General features: G+C 37.9%; 1 protein-coding gene across 1 annotated transcript; it reads right to left on the bottom strand.

The window, feature by feature from the left end:
* Window positions 1-1,943: 1,943 nt before the first annotated feature.
* Window positions 1,944-5,141, bottom strand: LOC100674480 (olfactory receptor 2T3-like). Its single transcript, XM_003422150.3, has one exon. It carries the CDS (start codon window positions 3,031-3,033, stop codon window positions 2,074-2,076), a length of 960 nt encoding a protein of 319 aa, XP_003422198.2. The 5' UTR covers window positions 3,034-5,141; the 3' UTR covers window positions 1,944-2,073.
* Between the last annotated feature and the right edge of the window lie 22,146 nt (window positions 5,142-27,287).

The raw sequence follows: 27,287 nt of genomic DNA, 5'->3' as shown, positions 1-27,287 counted from the left end.
CACCTAAGAAGAAGATGAGAAAGATTAACTTTGTTTTCTAGTCACTGTGAGTCGGAGTCGACTCGAAGGCAATGGGTTTGGCTTTTTTTGGCTTAGATCCTCCTGTGGGCTAGGCTCTCCCTTAGGCACCTTGAATGTATCAATCTCAGGCCATTTTCAAATTCTGTAGATGACGTTTATGTTGCTAGTTTTATATTAATGATTGAAAAACCAGGAAGGCAGTGAGATAAAGCAATTCCTTCATTGCAGCTGCTGAAAAGCAAATAAAGGATTTAATCCAATATCTCTGACTAGGCAACCACTTTCATGACTTGAAGGCAAATATCTTGTGAAGAGATACAAATAGCTCAGAGTGGTAAAAAGGAAGGAAAGAAAGTAATACCTTCCTAGTTGTAGCAGCTATTATGGACTGTTGAGCGTATTACCCCCCACTTAATCCTCAAGGCTTTTTGATTAGGAAGTTTTGTTTCCCCAATCTTAAATGTGTTATAAGGGAATCTTGAAGTGCTTAGACAAACTTACAAGGGCTCTTTAGATTTTAAGTGAAAATCCAGGAATGAAATCCAAGACTGCCTGATTTTAACTATAAACCTGGTTCACTTATTCTGTCTTATTACAACAATCCCCAAATCTAGTGGTGGTTTCCAACTTAATATTTTAGTTTTTCTTAGCATAGTGTCCTTGAGAGACAGACAGATAAGTCCTTTATTTAAAGAAATAGCCTATGAAGACATAGTATATAAAATTAATTAATGATATTCCTAATGTAGTTATAAGAAAAAGTAACATGATTTTATTAGTCTTTCATCAATGTTGTCCCTTTGAGAAGTTTTATTCCTTTAATTTCTATACTTTTATCACACTGATTTATAAAATTTTTATCTACCTCTAGAGAAGCTTCTCTTGCTTTTCAGATGTTACTTTTTGCTCAGCCTTGAGGGATTGTATGAAATCCAGACAAATTCCTTTCACCCACTGCAGAAATCAGTTTAGAAACCAAAGTATTCATCTCAGGTAACAGGAAAGAAAAGTACCTGTCAGTCAATTAAAAATGTAGCAGTCTTGGAAACAACTGGGGCCTATTTCTTGAAAGTATTTAAGGTAAGATGAGGGTTCTCTGTCAAATGGTGGTAACTTAACAACTTTGGGACCTAAATCACCTTCCTGCATATTTATCTGAACAAATACATTTCTTTCCAAATTCACTGCATGCCAGAAACACTAAATCATTAATAATTTGGTTCATGAATATAATAATAATTTGATTCTACTAGTAGATTTGCACCATGGTAGAGGAAGTAAATTCTGATGACCTATCCAGAAACATTTTGTTGGTTTTCCTTGTTCCAGAAGTAAAAGACTGAGATTAAGATTTCCTAAACATCTACTTCCCCCCAGGGCCTTTGTATTTTAGTTAAAAACTAAAAATATTATAAACATGCAGACACTTCTATTTATGTCCTTAAGGCCTGTACATATAAAAATGGATTTTTAAGCTCCATTTAATTTTAATGTGGATTGGTATTTGTCCAGATAGTTTTGATGGCCAAATACTATAAAAAACCTTAGTATTTAACTATGAAACTAACTTTCCACACTTGGAAAATATGTGTGTAGATGCAATTACTGAAGACGCAACTGCAGCATTCCATCCAGTGGCTGGCACAATTGGACTATGACTTAAGGGGATTTGCAAAGCTAGGAAACAGCCAATTTCCCTCAAGTACTCATTACTGTTACCCACTTTTAGGGTTAAGACATTTACTCCCCAAATCTCATAGTAAAATGGCAAATAAAGTTGGGATAGGTGATAAGATACAAGGCACTTGCTATGGTTTTCTTTATATCAGCTATTGCATCACAAATAATTGACTCTATGGAACTTAAGCATATATATAAATTACAAAGAATGAGTAAGCGGTGTATAAAAGAAGTGCCTCATGAGTGAGAGGGAGGGAGTATCTTATAGGACTTTATGTTGGGGCTCAGGAAGCAGGGGAAAGAATGAGAGGACAGATTGGGAGGAGAGAAAATGACGGGGAAATGGGAGATGGTGGTTCCTAGGTGTTCACATTAAAACTTCCTCGGTCTCATCCCTGATAGCATCAAGTTCCTCAGGGCCCCTGTGACATCTTTGTTCCGGAGGCTGTAAATGAACGGGTTCAACACAGGGGTGATGATGGTGTAAAAAGCAGACACCGTCATGTCCTGCTCACCTGTGTGGTAGGATCTGGGGAGCATATTGGTGTATATGCTAGCACCAAAAAAGAGCAGCACTACCACCATGTGGGAGGAGCAGGTGGCAAAGGCCTTTCTGCGGCCCTCTGCTGAATTTATGCTGTGGATGAGGCGCAGGATGAGAACATATGAGCCAGATACACTAACGATGGGGACGAGGAGCATGAGGATACAGCACAGGTACATGACCATCTCGTAAAGGAGGGTGTTGGAGCAGGAGAGCTTCAGCAGGGCAGGGGCCTCACAGAAAAAGTTCACGATTTTTCTAAACTGACAAAAAGGTAAGCTCATGGTCATTGCAGTGAGCAACAAACCATCCAACATTCCCAGGAACCAGCATCCAGACATGAAGAGATGGCAGACTCTCTGGTTCATGAGCAGTGGGTAATGGAGAGGTCTGCAAATGGCAGCATATCGATCATAGGCCATGGCACTTAGGAGAAAAATCTCAGCTCCAGCGAGGGTGAGATAGGAGAACATCTGGACCCCACAACCCAAGTGGGAAATTGTATTATCTCCAGTAACCTGGTCCAAGAGCATCTTGGGGACTGTCGCACATATGTACATGAGGTCTATGAGGGAGAGCTGGCTGATGAAGAAGTACATGGGAGTGTGAAGGCAGGGCTCCCTGTGGATCAGGAGGATGAGAAGGGCATTCCCAGTTAGGGCCATCAAGAAAAGGACAAAGGTCAAGGTATAGAGGAAAACTGCACATTTAGTTTGATCAAAGAGCCCCATGAGGATGAAATAGGTGCTTGATGTTTGATTCTCTGAAGTTTGATTCCCCGAGTACATGGTTCAGCTTACAGTTTTCACCTGGGAGAGAAGAATAAGTTACATTGTTTTTTAAATCTTTCACATATATATATATTCCCCCCGCCCCGGGAGATGGTTAATTGGAGTGAAAAATCACACTCCTAATCTCTACAGCAAATAGTTTCCAGCTATACCCTGAATATTCTATCTAGAATATGCTTTATCAAACTACACGTTGAAGCCATCAACTACTTTCACCATTCTAAGGCAAAGATGACATGGTTTTAATTCATCTGACATGTTAGCAAAGCTTAGATCATTCGTTTCTTCATGTTAGGGAATTGAGGTAAGTTCCCCTTCTTACATTCTTTTGAATACAACTATGGAAAACTATAGAGGAAGCATAAACAGCATTGATTAACTAAAGAGAATTTTTCGATTTTTCTTGTTGTTCACATTCCCCATACTCTTCCCTGGAGCTCTCACTTTTTTAAAAATCCTCTCCTAATCCACCATTTTTGTAGCTGTTGTTTTTCCATTTTTTTCTTCTCAGTCACATAGTAACTTTCCACTCAAGGTACATACATATGGGAATCAAATATGATTGTCAATTAGGTGGTGCAGTTATCAAAACACAAACCCCATCTTTGTCATGAGGAAATTTTACATTTTTAAGCAGTTTCATTTTTTCCAGTTTGTAAAGCATATTTTCATATTTGATACTTAGGAACAAAACTCTCATTCTTTGTAAAAATACACCTAAATGTCAGAAAGCCAGAATCATGCAGAACATAACTACTATAATCAGAACTTGAACTAACAGTCAATTTAGAACCCTCCTCCCCTCAAACATATTTTATATTTGGACCCTATTTGTCTGTGCCACCCTATGTCATCCAATGATAGCTTTAGGTGCTTTACAGTGTTATCAACAATATTAACTATTTAAGGGAGGGTTATATCTGCAGTTCAAGTCCCTTCTTCATGCCAACTGGAAGATTGAAAAGCCCACTTTACATTCACATGGAAAACATGGTTACTGTAAGACTGCTTCCTAATTGTGTATCTACTTTCGTCATAATTTGATCCCAAACTCAGAAAGTCTGCTTATATATTATACTTCAATTAACAGTTTATTAAGTTCATCTGTAACAATAAACACAAACAAATTTTGGAAAATAAATGACAAAATAGGCAACAAAGTGCTTCATTATCCATGGTCCCAAAGAGATTTGGGTGAGCAGAGCTCCAGTACCCCCTGCCAGATGCACAAGGTGGTCAAGAAATAAACACTGGGTTATTTATTTTTGCGCAGCAGCGTAACCTAACGTGAGCCATTCTGACTGATCCGCCATTGCATTTAATATTGCAGGACCATATATCCCTATTATTTACCTGCCTCCATTGTTTTATTTTATTACAATAACATATATCATCTAACATACTATATATGTATGTATATATATTTATATATATTCTTATTTACTCTTTACTGGTTTATTTTCCTACACTAGGAAGGCAAAACGTGTCTATTTTGTTCTCTATTATTCTCTAACATTAGCTCTTTGCCTGACACAGTTCTAACTCATTCATATCTGTCAAATGAATAAATAAATGAAAAAGGGAAAATGAACGTGAGAGACCAAATTAATGCAAGACTTTTGGGGAAGAGTTTGGTAATATCTCATAAAATTCCACTTCTACTTAGCACTTTTACTTCAAGGAGTATGCCCTGGGAGACTATACAAGGATGCACGTTGCAACACATTAAAAAACAAAAACACAACACTATTATGAACCATGAAATACAGGAGGAATGTCTATATATTCATCTACAGGAAAATGGATATGTAAATAAATCATATATCAATTTATTGGAAAAATTCAACAAATAAAGTTGAAAGAAAAAGCAAAATTACAGTGTGATACAATTTATCAAATACTACACTGCAAAATATTAAATTTGGACACATATATCTGCAATAAAATAAATAAATACATAGGCAGAGTATACACCAACTAGAGGAGAAGAGCTCATTCTCCGAGACACTGAAGGGAGAGTAATTCACAGAGGGTATTCCAGAGATGGTTCAATGCACCTATAACATAGTTTGGAGAGTTGAAAAAAATTTCTTTTTGGAGCAGAATTTGGGACATGACGAGCACTATATTAACATATTTTCTCCATGTCTGAAATACATTATAATAAAATAGATGAAAGAAAAGTGCAATGTAGGCATTCAACAAGTCTGAAATCTGTGCTTTTTTTCTTTTTTTTTTCTTTCAATGTCTCAGTACTGAGTATTTCCTGAGATTCTAAATGAGTTACGGGTTTTTTTGAAATAAGAATATAATTATGAGTAATTTCAAACATTCAGCTTACATTACTCCAAATTTCCAGCTTACATTAGCATGCTCTTCTTTTACCATGGAATTTCCTATTTCAGTGGTCCCCTGACAAAATTATTTTCAAGGTATTTTGTCAACTTCTACTCTAGAATCTACCTTAATCGCAAAGAATCATCTTACCCTTTCTCAGGCTTGTGGTTTTTGCCTTACTTTATTATAAGTATTTTTATAACTTGTTTTCACTGTTTTGGATTTTACCTCTTTCCATTAATTACTGGGTTAACAAACAATAGATTATAACCTAGAAGCAAGAAGAACAATTTTCCCTTCTTAATATAGAGTACTTTGCTGAAGAAGAATATTTAAAAAAAAAATTGAAAAATAGTATTGTACTTTTTCTTTTATTTCTACTCAATACTTACCTATGTAGTGGAATTTTGAGACATAAATCAAGGAGAGCAGAAGTCCAGGTCAGAACTGCCCCTTTCTCCACCAGCCTGCATGAAGTTTTGTAAGTTGATCATGAAGATTCCTTGGGATCTGACTTTGCTCAGGGATCCTTCAAAAGCGTGGTCCTGGATTTGCAATACTGAATTAAAGAGATTAGGGATCATTGTGGTATAATTTACTTGACACAAACTACCTTGTCAGGGTATTTAGACAAACTTTAGAAGGGGCAATTACATTTCAATGCTTCATACATCTACATGGTGGTGAGCATGGATACACCTGGAAATGGAGATGGGTTAAGTTTAGGGACATGCTTAATTTCTACTAGAACGTTTACTAGCAAATTCTATTAAATTTTTATACAATCTAATTTTTGATCAAGATTATGGATACATTTAAATTCCATTAAAGTGGCTCCAATCAAATGCAGATCTTGGTCCAAATTGCTTTTTTTCCCACGGCAGTTATAATTTTGAACAACTCTAATGCGAGGTACTATGATTATTGCTTTAAACACATTATTATGACATGAAATGTTTTTTTGGAATACCTGATATTATGCGCAATTCAACCTCTTCTTGGATATTTTTTTCTGGTTTAGTGTGATTCCAGTTATAAATCTTGGGTAATCTAAATAGGAGAAATTGATTGGGAAAACTCATGGGAAACTGCCAATTGAAGGAGAAAAGGGAGCAGATTCTCCTTAATAACATACAGGTGTTTCGGTTCACAGCCTGTTTTCTTCGTATTGTTGCATATTCGGGGTCACAAGAGTAATACCCACAGAGTGATCATAAGCTAAAAAGATTAAATGCAAGATCTGAGACATAATGTACAGAAACAGGGCTTCCAATAATGACAATGTGGCTAGATGTAGAGTACGACTTATTTATAGTGGGAACACCACAGGGACTGCAGGTCTTAACCCATCAATTAGACTTTGAGAGATTCAGTGGAGATTTACAGTCCTGAAATCATCCCATGTGGTTGATGGGGTAAGCCTTACTGTCTCCTTTGACCCAACGATCCACAACAGAATTCTAATGAACAGAATACATATGATTATTAGCTATATGTTCATACATGTGGAACGCTCTCCAAATTGATATTTTTGTTCAAGTAAATTAAAAATCTCTAAATGTTTTTCAATTTCAGAATTAGTATATCTTTATAGAATAACTTAAAAATTACACTTCACTTTCATTATTTCTATGAAGATTGCAAATATATGAATAATCAAATGTGTGGCTCTTCCTTGAAGGGTGAATAACCTACCGTAGTTCTAGAGCTAGTGGTCACTTTAGATTCAGATTAACTAGATAAGGATCTTCTTTATATATATGCATATGTATGAGGAATTAGAGAGTCAGAGAGGCTTTATGGGTTACTAAAGGTCATGGCACACAACAGAGACAGCACCAGAGCTAATATCACAACCCAGAGATCCAAATCTATGTCTCGGTCATAGAGTCCCAAAGGGGTGCAAAGCCAATGAATAATTAAAGATTAAGGCACAAATGAGTAGTATAAATATGAGAGAAAATGTCAAAGTGATGAAGAACTTGAGTATAAACTCACAAGAAAAGTATGGCTTTGTAATGTGGAGAGAGAAGCAAGGCGAATGATTATCATATTCGCTGGCCTGTAAACAAATGATTACTTCAGCTGATCTCTAAATTTCCATCGACAAAAGTGAATGTTTTAATTCCACAATCTTAGTTAAGTAATAATATATAAATATGTTTGGGCAGGATTACAATGGGTTCATTGGTTTTGTATTAAGTAGTTAATGACAAATATAAAATAATTCTCCAACCAAATGACAGCTGTTGTTTTCAAGTTATTTCTAACTCATAGCAACCCTGTAGTAGAACTGGTTCATATGGTTTTCGAAGGATGTACTCCTTTCTTTTCTTAGTTTTAACAAAGAGAAATTTATTCTCTCACAGTCTAGTAGGCTACAGGTCCAAATTCGTGGTGTCAGCTCCAAGGGAAGGCTCTCTCTCTCTCTGTAAGTTCCTTAGGAAGGTCCTTGTCATCAATCTTCCCCTGGTTGAAGAGCTTCTCAGTGCAGGGACCCTAGGTCCAAAGGACACACTATTCTCCTGACTCTTGATTCTTTTTTTTTTTTTTTAATTTTTATTGTTTTTTAAGAGTTTACAAATCAAGTCAGTCTCTCATACAAATATTTATATACAAAAGATACTCTTTATGGAAGCTGACTACTACATCTTTCTCATGCAGAGTAGCTGGTGGTTTTGAACCATCAAACTTTGGTTTAGCAGTGAAGGGCTTAACCACTGAGCCTCCATTGTTCCTTAATTCCCCAGCAGTAGGTTATAAATGCAAATATCTTGAACAAAATTTTATTGTATATCTGTTGTGGTACTTTTTAGTTGCAATCAAGTCACTGCTGGCTCATATTGACCTCATGTACAGCAGAAGAAAACATTGCCTTGTCCTGCACTATCTTCACAATTTTTGATATGCTTGAGTCTGTTATTATGGCCACTAGGTATTCTGAGCATCTTCCAACCTAAGGGTTCTTCTTGTTGCACTATGTCTGGAAATATAATGTTGTGACCCATAGGGTTTTTATTGATTAAGTTTTAGCAATTAGATAACCACACCTTTCTTCCTACTCAGTCTTACTATAGAAGCTCTACTGAAACCTGTCCACCATGAGTCCCGGCTGGTATTTGAAATACCAGTGGCATAGCTTCAAAGCATCATAGGAACATACAAGCCACCACGTACAACAAACTGACAGGTAGGTGTTAGATTGAATGCCTAACAACTGCCAAAGACAGAAAGAGCGGTCAATGAGATAAACAGACCCTGCTTTCATGGACTTTACCATTTGATGAATAAATTCATATTATTTTCATAGTCACATAATATTAATGGATTTTAAAAGGATGAATACAGCTATGGTAAGAAATGAGATGGGAGCCTACCACAGTCTTTACTGCAGGACAAAATTTCCTCAGGGAAATAATGGATGGACAGACAATATGGCTATATGTGAGATAGGAGGAACATGGCAATATCTTGCAGGGTTGAGGCAATGTTCTCCAGGAGGCTATATATGCACTAAAGAAGTGTCCATTATATGGTGCTTTTTCTCCCAAAGCCAGGATTTATGGGTCCAGGAATCAAGTGGTGGAAACGGGATTTGCACTACTCATCATTACCTTTACTGACTCACTCGCAAAATTTTTACTTCCTGTCACAGTAACCTATGCTCTGTGGGTCTAGAGGTCTTACTTCCAAAGGGAGGACACACAACACTGATTCCACTGAACTGGAAGTTAAGAATGCCACCCAGCCACTTTGGGATCTTCATGCCTCTGAATCTGCAGCCGTTTAAGGGAGTTACTATATTGGCTGGTGTGATTGCTCCAGATTACTAATGGGAAATCGGATTGATATTACAGAATGGAGGTCAAAAGGGTATGTCTGGAATACAGGAGATACCTTAGGCCGTCTCTTAGTACTACCATTCCCTGTGATTAAAGTCAAAGGAGATCTACAGCAACCCAATTCTGATATGATTATTAACAGCTCAGACCCTTCAGGAATGAAGGTTTGGGTTGCCCCTCCAGCAAAGAATCACAGCCAGCTGGGGTGTTTGCTGAGGGCTAAGGGAATACGGAATGGTTGGTGGAAGAAGGTAGTTCTAAAGACCAGCTATGACCACGTGACCAGTTGCAGAAACAAGGGCTGTTAACTGTTAGGAGTATTTCTACCTTGTGTTTTACCTGTATGTGTGTTGTGTGTATATAATATCTTTGCTTTCTTCCTTCTCTTATTCCATTACTTATTATAAAATATTGGATGCAAATGGGGCTAGTACATTTTCTGTTTCTGCATGTTAGGTATATCATGTTAGCCTTTATGATGTCTGTATTTAAGGAGATATATACAGATGCCTAGTTGACAAGGGGTGGACTGTGATGGTTAATGTTATGTGTTAACTTGGTTAGGCCATGATTCTCAGTAGCTTGGCAGATATTATGTCATCCTCCTCCTTTTTGTGATCTGATGTGAGTGACCAATCAGTTGGGGGCGGTTTCCAAGGAGGTGTGGCCTGTATACAATCTGTTTGGATGTTTGGGCAATACTCACTCTCTCTCTTGATCCTGCATTCAGCTTGTCGTCCTCTGACTTCTGGATCTTGGGAGGTAAGCGTGCGTCCTGCTGCCTGCCTGACGTGCATATTTTGGATTCACCAGCTCCTACAACCTCTTGAGCCAGCAGCCTGACCCCTGACCTGCAGATTTTGAGTTTGTCAGCCTCTGCAACCGCATGAGTCAGGAGAAGTTTCCAGCCTACTGTGCATTTGGAACTTGCCAGCCTCCACAAGAGTGGGAACCATTTCCTGGAAATAGATCTCTGTGTACATATTTATACATACACTTCACTGGTTTTCCTCCTCTAGAGAACCCAACCTAAGATGCTGACTGGTACTCATTAAGTAAGTTCCCTAGTTCAGCCTCTATCCTCAGGATAAGTTGGTGCCCCAAGTCATAGACAGCTCTGCCATTTGCAGTTTCAGGAGGTCAAAAGAACTAATGAATAAAAGGCATTTCTCTTATTTGTCATGGCTACGCGTATAGATTCTGCCATTGTGTAAGTAATGGAAATATGATTAAATCCATGCCTACTATGTAATGGTCTATCCCATTCTCCCTATTTTGCTCTTGCCCAACTTCAAGTATTACATTCTAGTTTATTAAACTGACCCAGAGTTGGATATTATACAGTCACTAACACTTTTTTTTTAACACTTACACTTGTGAAATTAGTAAATAATTTTGTAAAAATAAATATTTCCTAGTTCTTAAAATAATGAGAATAGAGCAAAACAATTTTAGAGAAACTTGGATAATTTATAACTTGATGTTTCAAAACTCATTATCTAATCTCTCTGTATCCTTCAAAATCCCTCATCCATGACTCATTTAATGTATGTGTCTATACTCAATATTTTCCCATTTCTCTCTTCTAATCAAAATATTTCTGGGATATTTTGAAATATATCTATGTTCTTCTATATGTTATGTGAAATTATCTTGAAACTGTCTTTTCTTTTGTCTCTATTGCCTGACATATTCTTCACTTATATGTCGACATGTGTGTTTATCTCACTCATCTACATATATGTGGGAAAAAACGTGATGAGCAAAACTCAAATCATTATTAATAGCCCATGTTTTCTATTCCATCATTTCAAGAAACTAAAGGATTATTTATATCCAGGATTCATGATAAAAATAACTTATTTGAATTTAGGAAACAAAAAAGAATATTAAAATTTTGAATGCAAATTTTTCTTAATAATTTTTATTGTGCTTTAAGTGAAAGTTTACAAATCAAGTCAGTCTGCCACACATAAGCCTAAATACACCTTACTACATACTCCCATTTACTCTCCCCCTAATGAGTCCCGCTCCCTCCCTCCAGTCTCTCCTTTCCTGACCCTATTGCCAGTTTCTAAACCTGTCTACCCTCTCTTTTCCCCCCAGACGGGAGACGCCAACACGGTCTCAAGTGTCCACCCGATACAAGTAGCTCACTCTTCATCAGCATCTCTCTCCAACCCATCATCCAGTCCCTTCCAAGTCTGATGAGTTGCCGTCGGGAATGGTTCTTCTCCTGGGCCAAGAGAAGGTTTGGGGACCATGACCGCCGGGATCCTTCTAGTTTCAGTCAGACCATTAAGTCTGGTCTTTTTATGAGAATTTGGGGTCTGCATCCCACTGTTCTCCTGCTCCCTCAGGGGTTCTCTGTTGTGCTCCCTGTCAGGGCAGTCATTGGTTGTGGCTGGGCACCATCTAGTTCTTCTGGTCTCAGGATGATGTAAGACTCTAGTTCACGTGACCCTTTCTATCTCTTCGGCTCATAGTTATCATGTGACCTTGGTGTTCTTCATTCTCCTTTGATCCAGGTGGGTTGAGACCAATTGATACATCTTAGATGGCCGCTTGTTAGCATTTAAGACCCCAGACGCCACACTTCAAAGTGGGATGCAGATTGTTTTCATAATAGAATTTATTTTGCCAATTGACTTAGATGTCCCCTTAAGCCATAGTCCCCAAACCCGTCCTTGCTCGGCTGACCTTCAGAGCGTTCAGTTTATCCCGGAAATTTCTTTGCCTTTTGTCCAGTCCAGTTGAGCTGACCTTCCCTGTATTGAGTATTCTCCTTCCCTTCACCTAAAGTAGTTATCATCTACTATCTAATCAGTAAATAACCCTCTCCCACCCTCCCTCCCTCCCCCCTCTTGTAACCACAGAAGAATGTGTTCTTATCAGTTTATATTATTTCTCAAGATCTTATAATAGTGGTCTTATACAATATTTCTCCTTTTGTATATGACTAATTTCACTCAGCATAATGCCTTCCAGATTCCTACATGTTAAGAAATGTTTCACAGATTCCTCACTGTTCTTTATCAATGCGTAGTATTCCATTGTGTGAATATGCCATAATTTATTTGCCCATTCATCCGTTGATGGACACCTTGGTTGCTCTCAGCTTTTTGCTATTGTAAACAGTGCTGCAATAAACATGGGTGTGAATATATCTGTTCGTGTATAGGCTCTTATTTCTTTAGGGTATATTCCGAGGAGTGGGATTTCTGGGTTGTATGGTAATTCTGTATCTAACTTTTTAAGAAAACGCCAGATAGATTTCCGAAGTGGTTGTACCATTTGACATTCCCACCAGCAGTGTATGAGTTCCAATCTCTCTGCAGCCTTTCCAACGTTTATTATTTTGTGTTTTTTGGATTAATTCCAGGTTTGTTGGAGTGAGATGGAATCTCATTTTAGTTTTAATTTACATTTCTCTAATGGTTAATGATCGAGAGCATTTTCTCATGTATCTGTTAGCTGCCTGAATACCTTCTTTAGTGAAGTGCGTGTTCATATCCTTTGCCCACTTCTTGATTGGGTTGTTTGTCTTTTTGTGGTTGAGATTTGACAGAATTATATGGATTTTAGAGATCAGGAACTGGTCGGAGATGTCATAGCTGAAAATTTTTTCCCAGTCTGTAGGTGGTCTTTTTACTCTTTTGGTGAAGTCTTTAGATGAGCATAGGTGTTTGATTTTGAGGAGCTCCCAGTTATCTGGTTTCTCTTCGTCATTTTTAGTAATGTTTTGTATTCTGTTCATGCCCTGTATTAGGGCTCCTAACGTTGTCCCTATTTTTCTTCCATGATCTTTATTATTTTAGTCTTTATGTTTAGGTCTTTGATCCACTTGGAGTTAGTTTTTGTGCATGGTGTGAGGTATGAGTCCTGTTTCATTTTTTTTGCAAATGGATATCCAGTTATGCCAGCACCGTTTGTTAAAAAGACTATCTTTTCCCCAATTAACTGACACTGGTCCTTTGTCAAATATCAGCTGCTCATATGTGGGTTCTCAATTCTGTTCCGTTGGTCAATATGCCTGTTGTTGTACCAGTGCTAGGCTGTTTTGACTACTGTGGCTGTATAATATGTTCTAAAATCAAGTAGAGTGAGGCCTCCCACTTTCTTCTTCTTTTTCAGTAATGCTTTACTTATCCGGGGTTCCTTTCCCTTCCATATGAAGTTGGTGATTTGTTTCTCCATCATATTAAAAAATGGCATTGGAATTTGGATAGGAAGTTCACTGTATGTATAGATGGCTTTTGGTAGAATAGACATTTTTACAATGTTAAGTCTTCCTATCCATGAGCAAGGTATGTTTTTCCACTTATGTAGGTCCTTTTTAGTTTCTTGCAGTAGTCCTTTGTAGTTCTCTTTGTATAGGTCTTTTGCATCTTTGGTAAGATTTATTCCTAGGTATTTTATCTTCTTGGGGGCTACTGTGAATGGTATTGATTTGGTTATTTCCTCTTCGATGTTCTTTTTGTTGATGTAGTGGAATCCAAGTGATTTTTGTATGTTTACCTTATACCCTGAGACTCGGCCAAACTCTTCTATTAGTTTCAGTAGTTTCTGGAGGATTCCTTAGGGTTTTCTGTGTATAAGATCATGTCATCTGCAAAGAGAGATAATTTGACTTCCTCCTTGCCAATCCGGATGCCCTTTATTTCTTTGTCTAGCCTAATTGCTCTGGCTAGGACCTCTAGCACAATGTTGAATAAGAGTGGCGATAAAGGGCATCCTTGTCTGGTTCCCGTTCCAAAGGAAACGCTTTCAGGCTCTCTCCATTTAGAATGATGTTGGCTCTTGGCTTTGTATAGATGCCCTTTATTATGTTGAGGAATTTTCCTTCAATTCCTATTTTGCTGAGAGTTTTTATTATGAATGGGTGTTGGACTTTGTCAAATGCCTTTTCTGCATCAATTGATAAGATTATGTGGTTTTTGTCTTTTGTTTTATTTATATGGTGGATTACTTTAATGGATTTTCTAATATTAAACCAACCTTGCATACCTGGTATAAATCCCACTTGATCCTGGTGGATTATTTTTTTGATATGTTGTTGAATTCTATTGGCTAGAATTTTGTTGAGGATTTTTGCATCTATGTCCATCAGGGATATAGGTCTGTACATTTTTTTTTTTTTTTTTTGTGGTGTGTTGACCTTGTTTTGGTATCAGGGATATGGTGGCTTCATAGAATGAGTTAGGTAGTATTCCATCATTTTCAAAGCTTTGAAATACCTTTAGTAGTAGCGTTATTAACTCTTCTCTAAAAGTTTGGTAGAACTCTGCAGTGAAGCCGTCCGGGCCAGGGCTTTTTTTTGTTGGGAGTTTTTTTTTATTACATTTTCAATCTCTTTTTTTTTTTTTGTTATGGGTCTATTTAGTTGTTCTACTTCTGATTGTGATAGTTTAGGTAGGTAGTGTTTTTCTAGGAATTCATCCATTTCTTCTAGGTTTGCAAATTTGTTAGAGTACATTTTTTTGTAATAATCTGATATGAGTCTTTTAATTTCAATTGGGTCTTTTGTAATGTGGCCCATCTCGTTTCTTATTCGGGTTATTTATTTCCTTTCCTGTATTTCTTTAGTCAGTCTGGCCAATGCTTTATCCATTTGGTTAATTTTTTCAAAGAACTACCTTTTGGCTTTGTTATTTCTTTTAATTGTTTTTCTGTTTTCTAATTCATTTTGTTCAGCTCTAATTTTTATTATTTGTTTTCTTCTGGTGCCTGATGGATTCTTTTGTTGCTCACTTTCTAATTTTTGAAGTTATAGGGACAGTTCTCTGATTTTGGCTCTTTCTTCTTTTTGTATGTGTGCATTTATAGATATAAATTGACCTCTGAGCACTGCTTTTGCTGTGTCCCAGAGGTTTTGATAGGAAGTATTTTCATTCTCGTTGCTTTCTAAGAATTTCCTTATTGCCTCCTTGATGTCTTCTATAACCCAGTCTTTTTTCAGGAGGGTATTGTTCATTTTCCAAGTATTTGATTTCTTTTCCCTAGTTTTTCTGTTATTGATTTCTAGCTTCATTGCCTTGTGGTCTGAGAAGATGCTTTGTAATATTTCGATGTTTTGGATTCTGCAGAGATTTGTTTTATGACCTAATATGTGGTCTATTCTAGAGAATGTTCCATGTGCACTAGAAAAAAAAAGTGTATTTTGCAGCAGTTGGGTGGAGAGTTCTGTATAAGTCAATGAGGTCAAGTTGGTTGATTGTTGTAAGTAGGTCTTGCGTGTCTCTATTGAGCTTCTTACTGGATGTCCTGTCCTTCTCCGAAAGTGGTGTGTTGAAGTCTCCTACTATATATGTGGAGGTGTCTATCTCACTTTTCAATTCTGTTAAAATTTGATTTATGTATCTTGCAGCCCTGTCATTACGTGAGTAAATATTTAATATGGTTATGTCTTCCTGATCAATTGTCCCTTTTATCATTATATAGTGTCCTTCTTTATCCTTTGTGGTGGATTTAACTTTGAAGCCTATTTTGTCAGAAATTAATATTGCTACTCCTGCTCTTTTTTGATTATTGTTTGCTTGATATTTTTTTTTCCATCCTTTAAGTTTTAGTTTGTTTGTGTCTCTAAGTCTAAGGTGTGTCTCTTGTAGGCAACATATAGACGGATCGTGTTTCTTTATCCAGTCTGAGACTCTCTGTCTCTTTATTGGTGCATTTAGTCCATTTACATTCTGTGTAATTATAGATAAGCAAGAGTTCAGTGCTGTCATTTTGATGACTTTTTGTGTGTGTTGTTGACAATTTCATTTTTCCACCCCCTTTTTTGTGCTGAGACGTTTTTCTTTGTAAATTGTGTGTTCCTCATTTTCATAGTAGTTGAATTTATGTTTGCTGATTCATTATGTTTTTCTTGGTTTTTATTTTGAGTTATGGAATTATTAGACCTCTTTGTGGTTACCTTAATATTTACCCCTATTTTTCTAAGTAAAAACCTACCTTGTATTGTCCTATTTCGCCTTGTTTTCCTCTCCATATGGCAGTTCTATACCTCTTGTATTTAGTCCCTCTTTTTGATTATTGTTATCTTATACATAATGACTTCTATGATTCCCTTTTTTGAGCATTTTTTTCTTTTCAAAATTAATCTTAATTTGTTTTTGTGATTTCCCTATTTGATATCAGGATGTTCTGTTCTGTGACCTTGTGTTGTGTTCGTGTCTGATATTATTGTTTTCCTGACTAATTTCCTTTAGTATTTCTTGTAGCTTTGGTTTGGTTTTTGCAAATTCTCTAAGCTTATGTTTATCTGTAAATGTTTTAATTTTACCTTCATATTTGAGAGAGAGTTTTGCTGGATATGTGATCCTTGACTGCCAGTTTTTCTCCTTCAGTGCTCTCTATATGTCATCCCATTGCCTTCTTGACTGCATGGTTTCTGCTGAGTAGTCTGAACTTATTCTTATTGATTCTCCTTTGTAGCAGACCTTTCTTTTATCCCTGGATGCTTTTAAAATTTTCTCTTTATCTTTGGTTTTGGCAAGTTTGACTATAATATGTCTTGGTGATTTCTTTTTGGATCACTCTTATATGGGGTTCGATGAGCATCTTGGTTAGATATCCTTTTATCTTTCATGATGCCAGGGAAGTTTTCTGCCAACAGCCCTTCAACTCTTCTCTCTGTATTTTCTGTTATACCTCTGTGTTCTGGAACTCCAATCACACTCGAGTTATTCTTTTTGATAGAGTCCCACATGACTCTTAGGGTTTCTTCATTTTTTTTAATTCTTTTATCTGATTTTTCTTCAACTCTATTGTTGTCAATTGCTTTATCCTCCACCTCCCCCACTCTGCATTCCAATTGCTCGTTTCTGCTCTTCTGACTTCCTATTGAGTTGTCTAATTCTGTAATTTTTCTGTTAATCTTTTGGATTTCTGAATGCTCTCTCTCTATGGGTTCTTGCAACTTATTAATTTTTCCACTATGTTCTTGAATAATCTTTTTGATTTCTCCAACTGCTTTATCAGTGTGTTCCTTGGCTTTTTCTGTAGATTGCCTTGTTTCATTTCTGAGGTCATCCCTGATGTCTTGAAGCATTCCGTAAATTAGTTTTTTTATATTCTGCATCTGGCAATTCCAGGATTGTATCTTCATTTAGGAAAGATTTTGATTCTTTAATTTGGGGATTTGTAGAAGCAATCATGGTCTGCTTCTTTATGTGGTTTGATATCGACTGCTGTCTCTGAGCCATCTATAAGATATTGTAATGATTTATTTTATATTTGCTCACTGAGTCTTATCTTGTTTTGTTTTCTTTCAATATATGTAGATGGGCTACTAGATTGTGCTGTCTTGATTGTTGTAGCCTTTGAATCACTTATGTCCTTTTACCAGCTGGTTTAGGTTGTTACCAGATATATAAGCCTTAGAGTCTATTCACTATTATTGAGTAGAATCTGATTTTTGGTCATCAATATGTGGTGTAGACTGTCACATATTCACTTAGAGGAGTAGCGGTGATAGTTGTGTGCACCAAATTTTAGTAGCAGCAGAGGTCACACTCTGGGGAGGGGGGGAAGCAGGATGCTGAGAGGCTTCTGCCAAGTGCCTGTGAGGTAGGTGTTTCTCTATTCCTAAAGCACTTTAGTGGGTGGGCTCTGCAGCTGTACCTTAGGCACCCAATGCATGTACCTTTACAGATTGATAGGTGTCACTATCCTCAGACCCCTATGGCAGGAGGCTAGGAGGTTTGGGTGGAGCTTCAGGCCTCAGTTCTCTGTTGTGGGTCAGTGAGGGCTCTGTTTAATAGGTAGAAATATCAACCCTGGGATACTTGTCTTTCCAGTAATCAGCTAAAACAATTACAGTCAAATAACTATCAGAATTGCCTTTGCATTATAATAGCCACCTTATTGCCTGTAGGGATGAAAGCCCAAGACTGTGGATCTCATATGCTTGGCTGGAGCTGGTTCTGTATTTTTAGTCCAATTTTGGGAAGTCAGGGAAGGAATTTTGGACCCTGGGTTTTTTGTAGCTGCTTCTTTCAGGCCAGGAGAATGGGTTGGGAAAAGCAAAAAGCAAGCAAACATACAAAAGAAAAAGAAAATAAAAACCACAGAGCACTTCACTCTCTGGCCTAGGAAATTCCAATGTTAATGAAGCCACCTCGGAAGTGAAGGGGAGGGATCAGATAGATAGGAGAGAGTAGCACCCAGGAATATAGACAAAGTTACTTTTCTTGCTTGGTGATGACTGTTTTATCTGAGATTTCCGAGGGGAGTGTAGCCTGTGTGTGTTGGCTGGGTTGAGATTGCCCCCAAGGGTCAGGCCCACGTCCTGTGCTTGTGCTGTCTCAGAAGCCATGGTCAGTTCCTCCATTCCCATTCCAAAGCCCAGCACCAAGGTTCCCTGGCTGGGATGCAGCACTCCAGGCTCCAAAACCAGTCTCTGCCTCCCGGTGATTTCTCCTCCTGTCAGCTGCATTGCTGTGCTGCCTGCATGCACTGGCTGGGCTTCCCCCGAGGTCACTTCTGGGGGCTAGGGCTACATCCCATGTTTGCACCATCTCAGGATGCCGTGTTCAGCTCCCCTGTGCCCAGTCCAAAGCCCGGTGCCAAGGTTTTCTGACTGGGACACTCGCTCCAGGCTCTGAAAAGAGTTGCTGCTTCCCCATGGTTGCTCTTTCTCTCGTTAGCCCCGTCAGTGTGCAGCCTGCTTGAGCTGGCTGAGTCTCTACAGAGGTTACCCCAGAGGGCTAGGGGTTAGGGCTGTGTCCCATGCCTGACCCACCTCAGCAAGCCGCAATCAGCCCCACCACTCGGCACCCAGGAACTGCGAGGGCTCAAGGCTGTGGCATGGGTCCCCGGTTCCAGAAGCAGTCACTGCTTCAGGATGCAGCTTTTTGCTCCCCTGTCACTCAGGTCAACTCTTTAGATCTATGTTTGATGGTAATCGTTCATAGATTGTCATGTATGTGATCGATTCACTTGTTTTTCCGGGTCTTTGTTGCAAGAGGGATCCAAGGTAGCTTTTACCTAGTCGGCCATCTTGGCCCCACCTCTGAATGCAAATTTTGATTTTCATGTTTTTTGATAATAATTGAAGGAATCAAGTATTTCATTTGATCCCTTTCAAGAAAGAAAATGTGAAAATCTTGAAACAATGAAAATTAAATATTCTGTTTTCTGAAGAAAAAAGAAATTCAATGAGACAAAAGAATATAATTCATGTTCTAATATAGAGTTGCAATAATTTTGTTTAAATTTTTAAAAAGAAAAAAAATTTATAATAGGTAATATATAGTATATCTGGACCACTGATGACACAGTGGTTAAGAGCCTGGCTGCTAAGCAAAAAGTTGGCAATTCAAAACCACCAGCTACTCCTTGGAAACCCTATGGGGCAGTTCCACTCTATCCTATTGGGTCACTATGAGTCTAAATAGAGTCAACGGTAATGGGTTTGGTTTGGGTTATAATGTTTATCTAAATGCAAGGTTGTAAAAGAGATAAAATACTAAACAAGGAATCAAAAAAAATCAGGTGCTAAAATTCAATTTCTAGCCAACACTTACAACACTAAGTCTATACACAGAGTTAGTCGATTCTGCATGCAAATGCATTCTTCTGAATATGTTGCTGTTGTAGTTAGGTGCTATCGAGTCTGCTTCGACTCATACACATTTCCTTGAATTCCATGCAAGACTAAATAAATGAAAGGGTTTCTCAAGCATTCTATAAAAACAAAGTGCTTTAATTACGGTATATTCACACAATGGAATACTACTTCATAACATGGAAGAATCTGGAAGGCATTATGCTGAGTAAAATTAGTCAGATGCAAATGGACAAATATTGCATAATACCACTATATAAGTGCTCGAGAAATAGTTTAAACAGAGAAGAAAATATTCTTTGATGGTTACGAGAGGGAGGAGGGAGGGAGGGTGGGTAAGGGTTATTCACTAATTAGATAGTAAATAAGAACTACTTTAGGTGACGGGAAAGACAACACATAATACAGGCGAGGTCAGCACAACTGGACTAAACCAAAAGCAAAGAAGTTTGCTGAATAAACTGAATGCTTTGAAGGCCAGCGTAGCAGAGATGGGGGTTTGGGGACCATGGTTTCAGGGATATCTAAGTCAATTGGCATAATAAAATTTATTACGAAATTATTCTGCATCCCACTTTGGAGAGTGGCGCCTGGGGTCTTAAATGCTAGGAAGTGGCCACCTAAGACGCATCAATTGGTCTTAACCCACCTGGATCAAAGGACAATGAAGAACACCAAGGACACAAGGCGATTATGAGCCCAAACTACAGAAAGGGCCACATCAGCCTGAGACCAGAAGAACGAGATGGTCCGTGGCTACAACCAATGACTGCACTGACAGGGAACACAACAGAGAACCCCTGAGGGAACTGGAGAGCAGTGAAATGCAGACCCCAAATTCTCGTACAAAGACCAGACTTAATGGTCTGACTGAGACTAGAAGGACCTAGGCCGTCATGCCCCCCAGACCTTCTGTTGGCTCAGGACAGGAACCATTCCCAAAGTCAACTCTTCAGACACGGATTGGACTGGACAATGGGTTGGAGAGGGATGCTGGTGAGGAGTGAGCTTCTTGGATCAGGTGGACACTTGAGACTGTGTTGGCATCTCCTGTCTGGAGGGGAGATGAGACGGTAGAGGGGGTTAGAAGCTTTTGAAATGGACACAAAAAGAGAGAGTGGAGGGATGGAGTTGGTTTTCTCTTTAGGGGGAGAACAATTGGGAATATGTAGCAAGGTGTATACATGTTTTTGTGTGAGAGACTGTCTTGTTTTGTAAACTTTCACTTAAAGCAAAATAAAAATTTTTTTAAAAAGTGCTATATTTTAAAATTAAGAATTTGTTTGATTTCAAAAGTGTATTAAAAACTTTTGGATAGATATTTGCCTTTGACATGCTTAGCCTTTAGTTTCTACACCTAGGAGGAAGATGGGAAGGATTAACTGTTTTTTATTCCCTCCAATGGGCCAGGCTCTCTACTAGGCACCTTGAATGTATCAATTCTAGAAAATAGTCAAATCTCCTAGATGATGTTTATGTTGCTAGATTTATATTAATGATACAGAAAGCAGGAAGGAAGTGAGATAAAGTAATTCCTTCACTGTAGAGCTGCTGAAAAACAAATAGAGGCTTTGACTCCCTATCTCTGACTAGGCAATCACTTTCGTGACTTGAAGGCAAATATCTTGGGAAGAGACATAAACACATCAGAGTGGTAAAAAGGAGGGAAGGAAAGTAACACCTCACCAGTTAGCAGGTATTATGGATTGTGCATATTGGCCCCTGCTTAATACTCAAAGTGTTTTGATTAGGATGTTTTATTTTCTCTACCTTACATGTGTTGTTACAGAATCTTGAAGGACTTAGGCAAAATTACAAATGTTACATAGCTCCTCTGATTTTAAGTGGAAAGCTCAGGAATGAAACTCAAGACTGACTAATTTTAACTGTAATCCTGATTCACTTAATCTCTTACTACAATAATTCTCAGATCTAGTTGTAACTTCAAACTGAAGATTTTAGTGTTTTTGTTTATCTTTTAGCATAGCATCCTTGACAGAAACCAGAAAAAGCCATTGCCATGGAGTCTGTTCTGACTCATGGCGAACCTACAGGATGAGAACTGCCCCACAGGGTTTCCAAGGAGCTGCTGGTGGATTCAAACTGCTAAACTTTTGGTTACCAGCCTGAGCTCTTAAACACTGTGCAACCAGGGCTCCTTGAGAGTAAAAGATAATAAAAGTTAGTTTATTTAAAGAAATAATAAAGCCTATGAAGAGATGATATATAAGACTGATGATACTACTAATACCGAAAGAAGAAAAAAAAAATGATTTTATTAGTTTATCATTGATAATGTCCCTTTGGGAAATTTTGCTTCTTTTATTTCTATGCTTTTATCACAATAATTTTTAAAATTAAGTTTTAGCTGCCTCTATTAGAGAAGCTTTTCTTGCTTTTCAGATGCTACTTTTTTAATTGTACTTTAGATGAAATTTTATAGAGAAAATTATTTTTCGTTAAAAATTAATACACATTGTTTTGTGACACTGATTGCCAACCCTGTGATGTGTCAACACTCTCCCCTTCCAGACCCCGGATTCCCCATTTACATACGTCCAGCTTTCCTGTTCCTCCAACCTCCTTATCCTTGCCCCTTGGCTGGTATGCCCCTTTAGTCTCATATACATGGTTGAGTTACATATATTATTGTTTGTTTTATGGGCCTGTCCTACCTTTAGTTGAAGGATGAACCTCAGGAGTGACATCACTACTGAGTTAAAAGGGTGTCCTGGGCCATACTCTCAGAGTTTCTCCAATCTCTGTCAGACCAATAAGCCTGGTCCTTTTTCGTGAGTTAGGATTTTGTTTTACTTTTTTTCTCCCACTCTGCCTGAGGTCCTCTCTTGTGATGCCTGTCAGAGCAGTCGGTGGAGGTAGCTGGGCACCATCTAGTTGTGCTGTACTCTGGTGGAATCTATGGTGGTTGTGGTCCATTAGTCCTTTGGACTCATCTTCCACTTGTTTCTTTGGTGTTCTTGTTTCAACCTTGCCCCAGACGGGGTCGAAACAGTAGATGTATCTTAGATGAGCCCTCTCAAACTTTTCTTCTTTCTTTATTGTGCTTTAAGTGAAAGTTTATGATTCAAGTCAATTTCTCATACAAAAACTTATATGTGCAGTGTTATGTGACTACCTAGTTGCTCTCTATAACATGACAGCACATTCCTTCTCTCCACCCTGTATTCCCTGTCCATTCAACCAGCTTCTCTCCCCCTCTGCCTTCTCATCTTGCTTTCGGACAGGAGCTGCCCACTTAGTCTCATGTATCTACTTGAGCTAAAAACCACATTCCTCACCAGTATCATTTTATGTCTTATACTCCAGTCTAATCTTTGTCTGAAGAGTTGGCTTCAGGAATGGTTTTAGTTTCGGGTTAACAGAGAGTCCGGGGGCCATGTCTTCTGGGCTTCCTCCAGTCTCAGTCAGACCGTTAAGCCTGGTTTTATTATAAGAAATTTAGTTCTGCACCCCACTTTTTACCTGCTCCATCAGGGACTCTCTGTTGTGTTCCCTGTCAGGGCAGTCATTGGTTGTAGCCAGGCACCATCTAGTTCTTCTGTTCTCAGGCTGATGTAGTCTCTGATTTATGCGGCCCTTTCTGTCTTTTGGGCTCATTATTACCTTATATCTTTGGTGTTCTTCATCCTCCTTTGCTCCAGATGAGTTGAGACAATTGATGCAGCTTAGATGGCCGCTTGCAAGTTTTTAAGACCCCAGACGCCACTCACCAAAGTGGGATGCAGAACATTTTTTTTATAATAAACTTTGTTATGCCAATTGACCTACATGTCCTCTGAAACTATGGTTCCAGACCCTCACACCTGCTACTGTGTCACTCAAGGTGTTTGGTTGTATTCAGGAAACTTCGTAGCTTTTGGTTTAGTCCAGTTGTGGTGACTTGCCCTATATTGTATGTTATCCTTCCCTTCATCTAAAATAATTCCCCACCCTCATAACCATCAAAGAATGTTTTCTTCTGTATTTAAACCTCTTACTGAGTTCCTATAATAGTGATCGCATACAATATTTGTCCTTTTATGACTGACGAATTTCACTCAGCAAAGTGCTTTCCAGATGCAATCCATGTTATGAGATGTTTCACAGATTCATCATTGTTCTTTGTAGTTGTGTAATATTCCATTGAGTGAATACACCATAATTTGATTATTCATTTGTCCATTGATGGGGCCCTAGGTAGTTTCCATCTTTTTGCTGTTGTGAACTGTGCTGCAATGAATATGGGTGTGTAGATATCTGTTCATGTGATGGCTTCACTTTTATTTCTCTAGGATTATTCCAAGGAGTGGGATTTTTGGATCATATGGTAGTTCTAGTTCTAGCTTTCTAAGGAAGCACCAAATTGATTTCCAAAGTGGTTGTACCATTTTACATTCCGATCAACAGTGTATAAGTGTTCCAGTCTCTCTACAACCTATCCAACATTTATTATTATTATTATTGATTAATGCTAGCCTTGTAGGGGTGAGATAGTATCTCATTGTAGTTTTGATTTGCATTTCTCTAATGGCTAAGGATCCTGAGCAGTTCCTCATGTATCTGTTAGCCACCTGAATGTCTTCTTTGGTGAAGTGTCTGTTCATATCCTTTACCCATTTTTTAATTGGGTTATTTGTCTTTTTGTTGTGGAGGCTTTGCGGTATCTTGTAGATTTTAGAGATTAGACGATAATCAGATTTGTCCTAGCCAAAATTTTTTTCCCAGTCTGTAGGTTGTCTTTTTACTCTTTTGGTGAAGTATTTTGGATGAGCATAAGTGTTTGATTTTTAGGAGCTCCCAGTTACCTAGTTTCTCTTCCGTTGTTTGTGCATTGTTGGTAACGTTTTGAATTCTGTTTATGCCACATATTGGGGCTCCTAGCATTGTCCGTATTTTTTCTTCCATGATCTTTATCATTTTAGATTTAGGTCTTTGATCCATTTTGAATTAGTTTTGGGGTGTGGTATGTGGTATAGATCTTGTTGATTCTTTTGCAAGTGGATATCCAGTTATGCCAGCACCATTTGTTAAAGAGACAGTCTTTTCCCAAATTAATGACCTTTGGACCTTCGTTAAATATCAGCTGCTCATAAGTGGATGAATTTACATCTGGATTCTCAATTCTGTTCTCTTGGTCTACGTGTCTGTTGTTGTACGAGTACCAGGCTGTTTAGACTACCATGGCAGTATAATAGGTTCTAAAATCAGGTAGTGTGAGGTCTCCCACTATGTTCTTCTCCTTCAGTAATGCTTTACTTATCTGGGGCCTCTTCCCTTTCCATATGTAGTTGGCGATTTGCTTCTCTGTCTCATTAAACAATGTCATTGGAATTTGGATCTGGATTGCATTGTATCTACAGATCGCTTTGGGTAGATAGACATTTCACAATGTTGAGTCTTCATGAGTTTCATGAGCAAGATATGTTTTTCCACTTATGTAAGTCTCTTTTGGTTCCTTGCAGTAGCGTCCTGTGGTTTTCTTTGTATAGGTCTCTTACATCTCTGGTTAGCTTTTTTCCTAAGTATTTTATCTTCATGGGGGCTGTCGTAAATGGTATCGATTTGGTGATTTCCTCTTTGACATTCTCTTTGTTGGTGTAGAGGAATCCAACTCATTTTTGTATGTTTAGCTTGTATCCTGATACTCTGCTGAACTCTTCTATTAGTTCCAGTAGCTTTCTTATGGATTCTTTAGGGTTTTCTGTGTATAAGATCATAACACCTGCAAATAGAGATGCTTTTTTTTCTTCCTTACCAATTTGGGTACCCTTTATTTCTTTTTTTAGCCTAATTGCTCTGGCTAGGACCTCCAGAACGATGTTGAATAACAGTGGTGATAAACAGCATCCTTATCTAGTTCCTATTCTTAAGGGGAATGCTGTCAGACTCCATTTAGGATATTGTTGGCTGTTGGCTTTGCATAAACACCCTTTATTACGTTGAGGAATTTTCCTTCTATTCCTATTTTGCTGAGAGTTTTTATCATGAATAGGTGTTGGACTTTGTCAAATGCCTTTTCTGCATCAATTGATAAGATCATGTGGTTCTTGTCTTTTGTTTTATTTATGTGATTGATTATACTGACTGTTTTACACATTTTGAAAAATCCCTGCATACCCTGTATGATCCCCAGTTGGTCTTGCCGAATTATTTTTTTGATATGTTGCCCCTATTTTTTGGCTAGAATTTTGTTGAGGATTTTTGCATCTAAGTTCATCATTGGACTGTAATTTTCTTTTTTTGTGGTGTCATTACCTGGTTTTGGTATCAGGGTTATGCTGGCTTCATAGAATGAGTTTGGGAGTAATCCATCATTTTCTATGCTCTGAAATATCTTTAGTAGCAGTGGTGTTAACTCTTCTCTAAAAGTTTGGTAGAATTCTCCAGTGAAGGCCTCAGGGCCAGGGCTTCTCTTTTTTTTTTTTTTCTTGGTGGTGGGGGTAGTTTTTTAAATTACCTTTTCGACCTCTTCTTTTGTTATAGGTTTATTCAGTCGTTCTACCTCTGTTTGCGTTAGTTTAGGTAAGTAGTGTGTTTCTAGAAATTTATCAACTTCCTCTAGATTTTTGTATTTCTTGGAGTACAATTTTTCATAGTATTCTGTTCTGTATTCTGTTATGACTCTATAATTTCGGTTTGGTCTATCACCCGTTTCATTTCTTATTCAGGTTATTTGCTTCCTCTTCTGTTTTTCTTTTCCTAGTTTGGCCAGTGGTTTATGGATTTTGTTGATCTTTTCAAAGAACTAGCTTTTGGTCTTGTTAACTCTTTCAATTGTTTTTCTGTGCTCTATTTCATTTAATCTTACTCTACTTTTTATTATTTGCTTTCTTCTGGTGCCTGAGGTCTTCTCTTGCTGCTCTATTTGTTTGAGTTGTAGGGTTAATGCTTTGATTTTAGCCCTTCATTCTTTTTTGGTTGGATGCATTTATTGCTAAAAATTGATCTCTGAGCACTACTTTAGCTGTGTCTCAAACATTCTTGTTGGGTGTGCTTTATTTCTCATTTGATTCTGTGAAATTTTTTGTTGTTTTTGTTCTAACCTTATTTTCTTATACAACCCAGTAGGTTTTGAGCAAGGTATTCCTCAGTTTCCATGTGTTTGAATTATTGTTTTCTTTCTTTTTTTTTTTCTGTTATTTATCTCATCTTTCATGGCTTTGTGGTCAGAAAAAACGCTTTGTAATATTTCAATGCTTTGCATTCTATTAAGCCTTGCTTTTTGGTATAATATATGGTCTATTCTAGAGAAAATTCCATGTGCGTTGGAAAAGAAAGTATACTTGGCTACTGTTGGGTGGAGTGTTCTGTATATGTCTATGAGGCCAAGCTGGTAGATTGTGGCATTTAGATCTTCCTCGTCTTTATTGAATTTCTTTCCGAATGTTCTGTCCTTCACTGACAGTGCTGTGTTAAAGTCTCCTACTATTATTGTGGAGCTGTCTATCTCTCTTTTCAATGCTGTTATAGTTTGTTTTATGTATTTTGGAGCCCTGTTGTTG

The sequence above is a fragment of the Loxodonta africana genome, chromosome 2 (assembly GCF_030014295.1).
Source record: "Loxodonta africana isolate mLoxAfr1 chromosome 2, mLoxAfr1.hap2, whole genome shotgun sequence".
NCBI lineage: Eukaryota > Metazoa > Chordata > Mammalia > Proboscidea > Elephantidae > Loxodonta > Loxodonta africana.
Note: the sequence above shows the minus strand (reverse complement) of the source record. Positions and strands in the feature narration are given on the sequence as shown.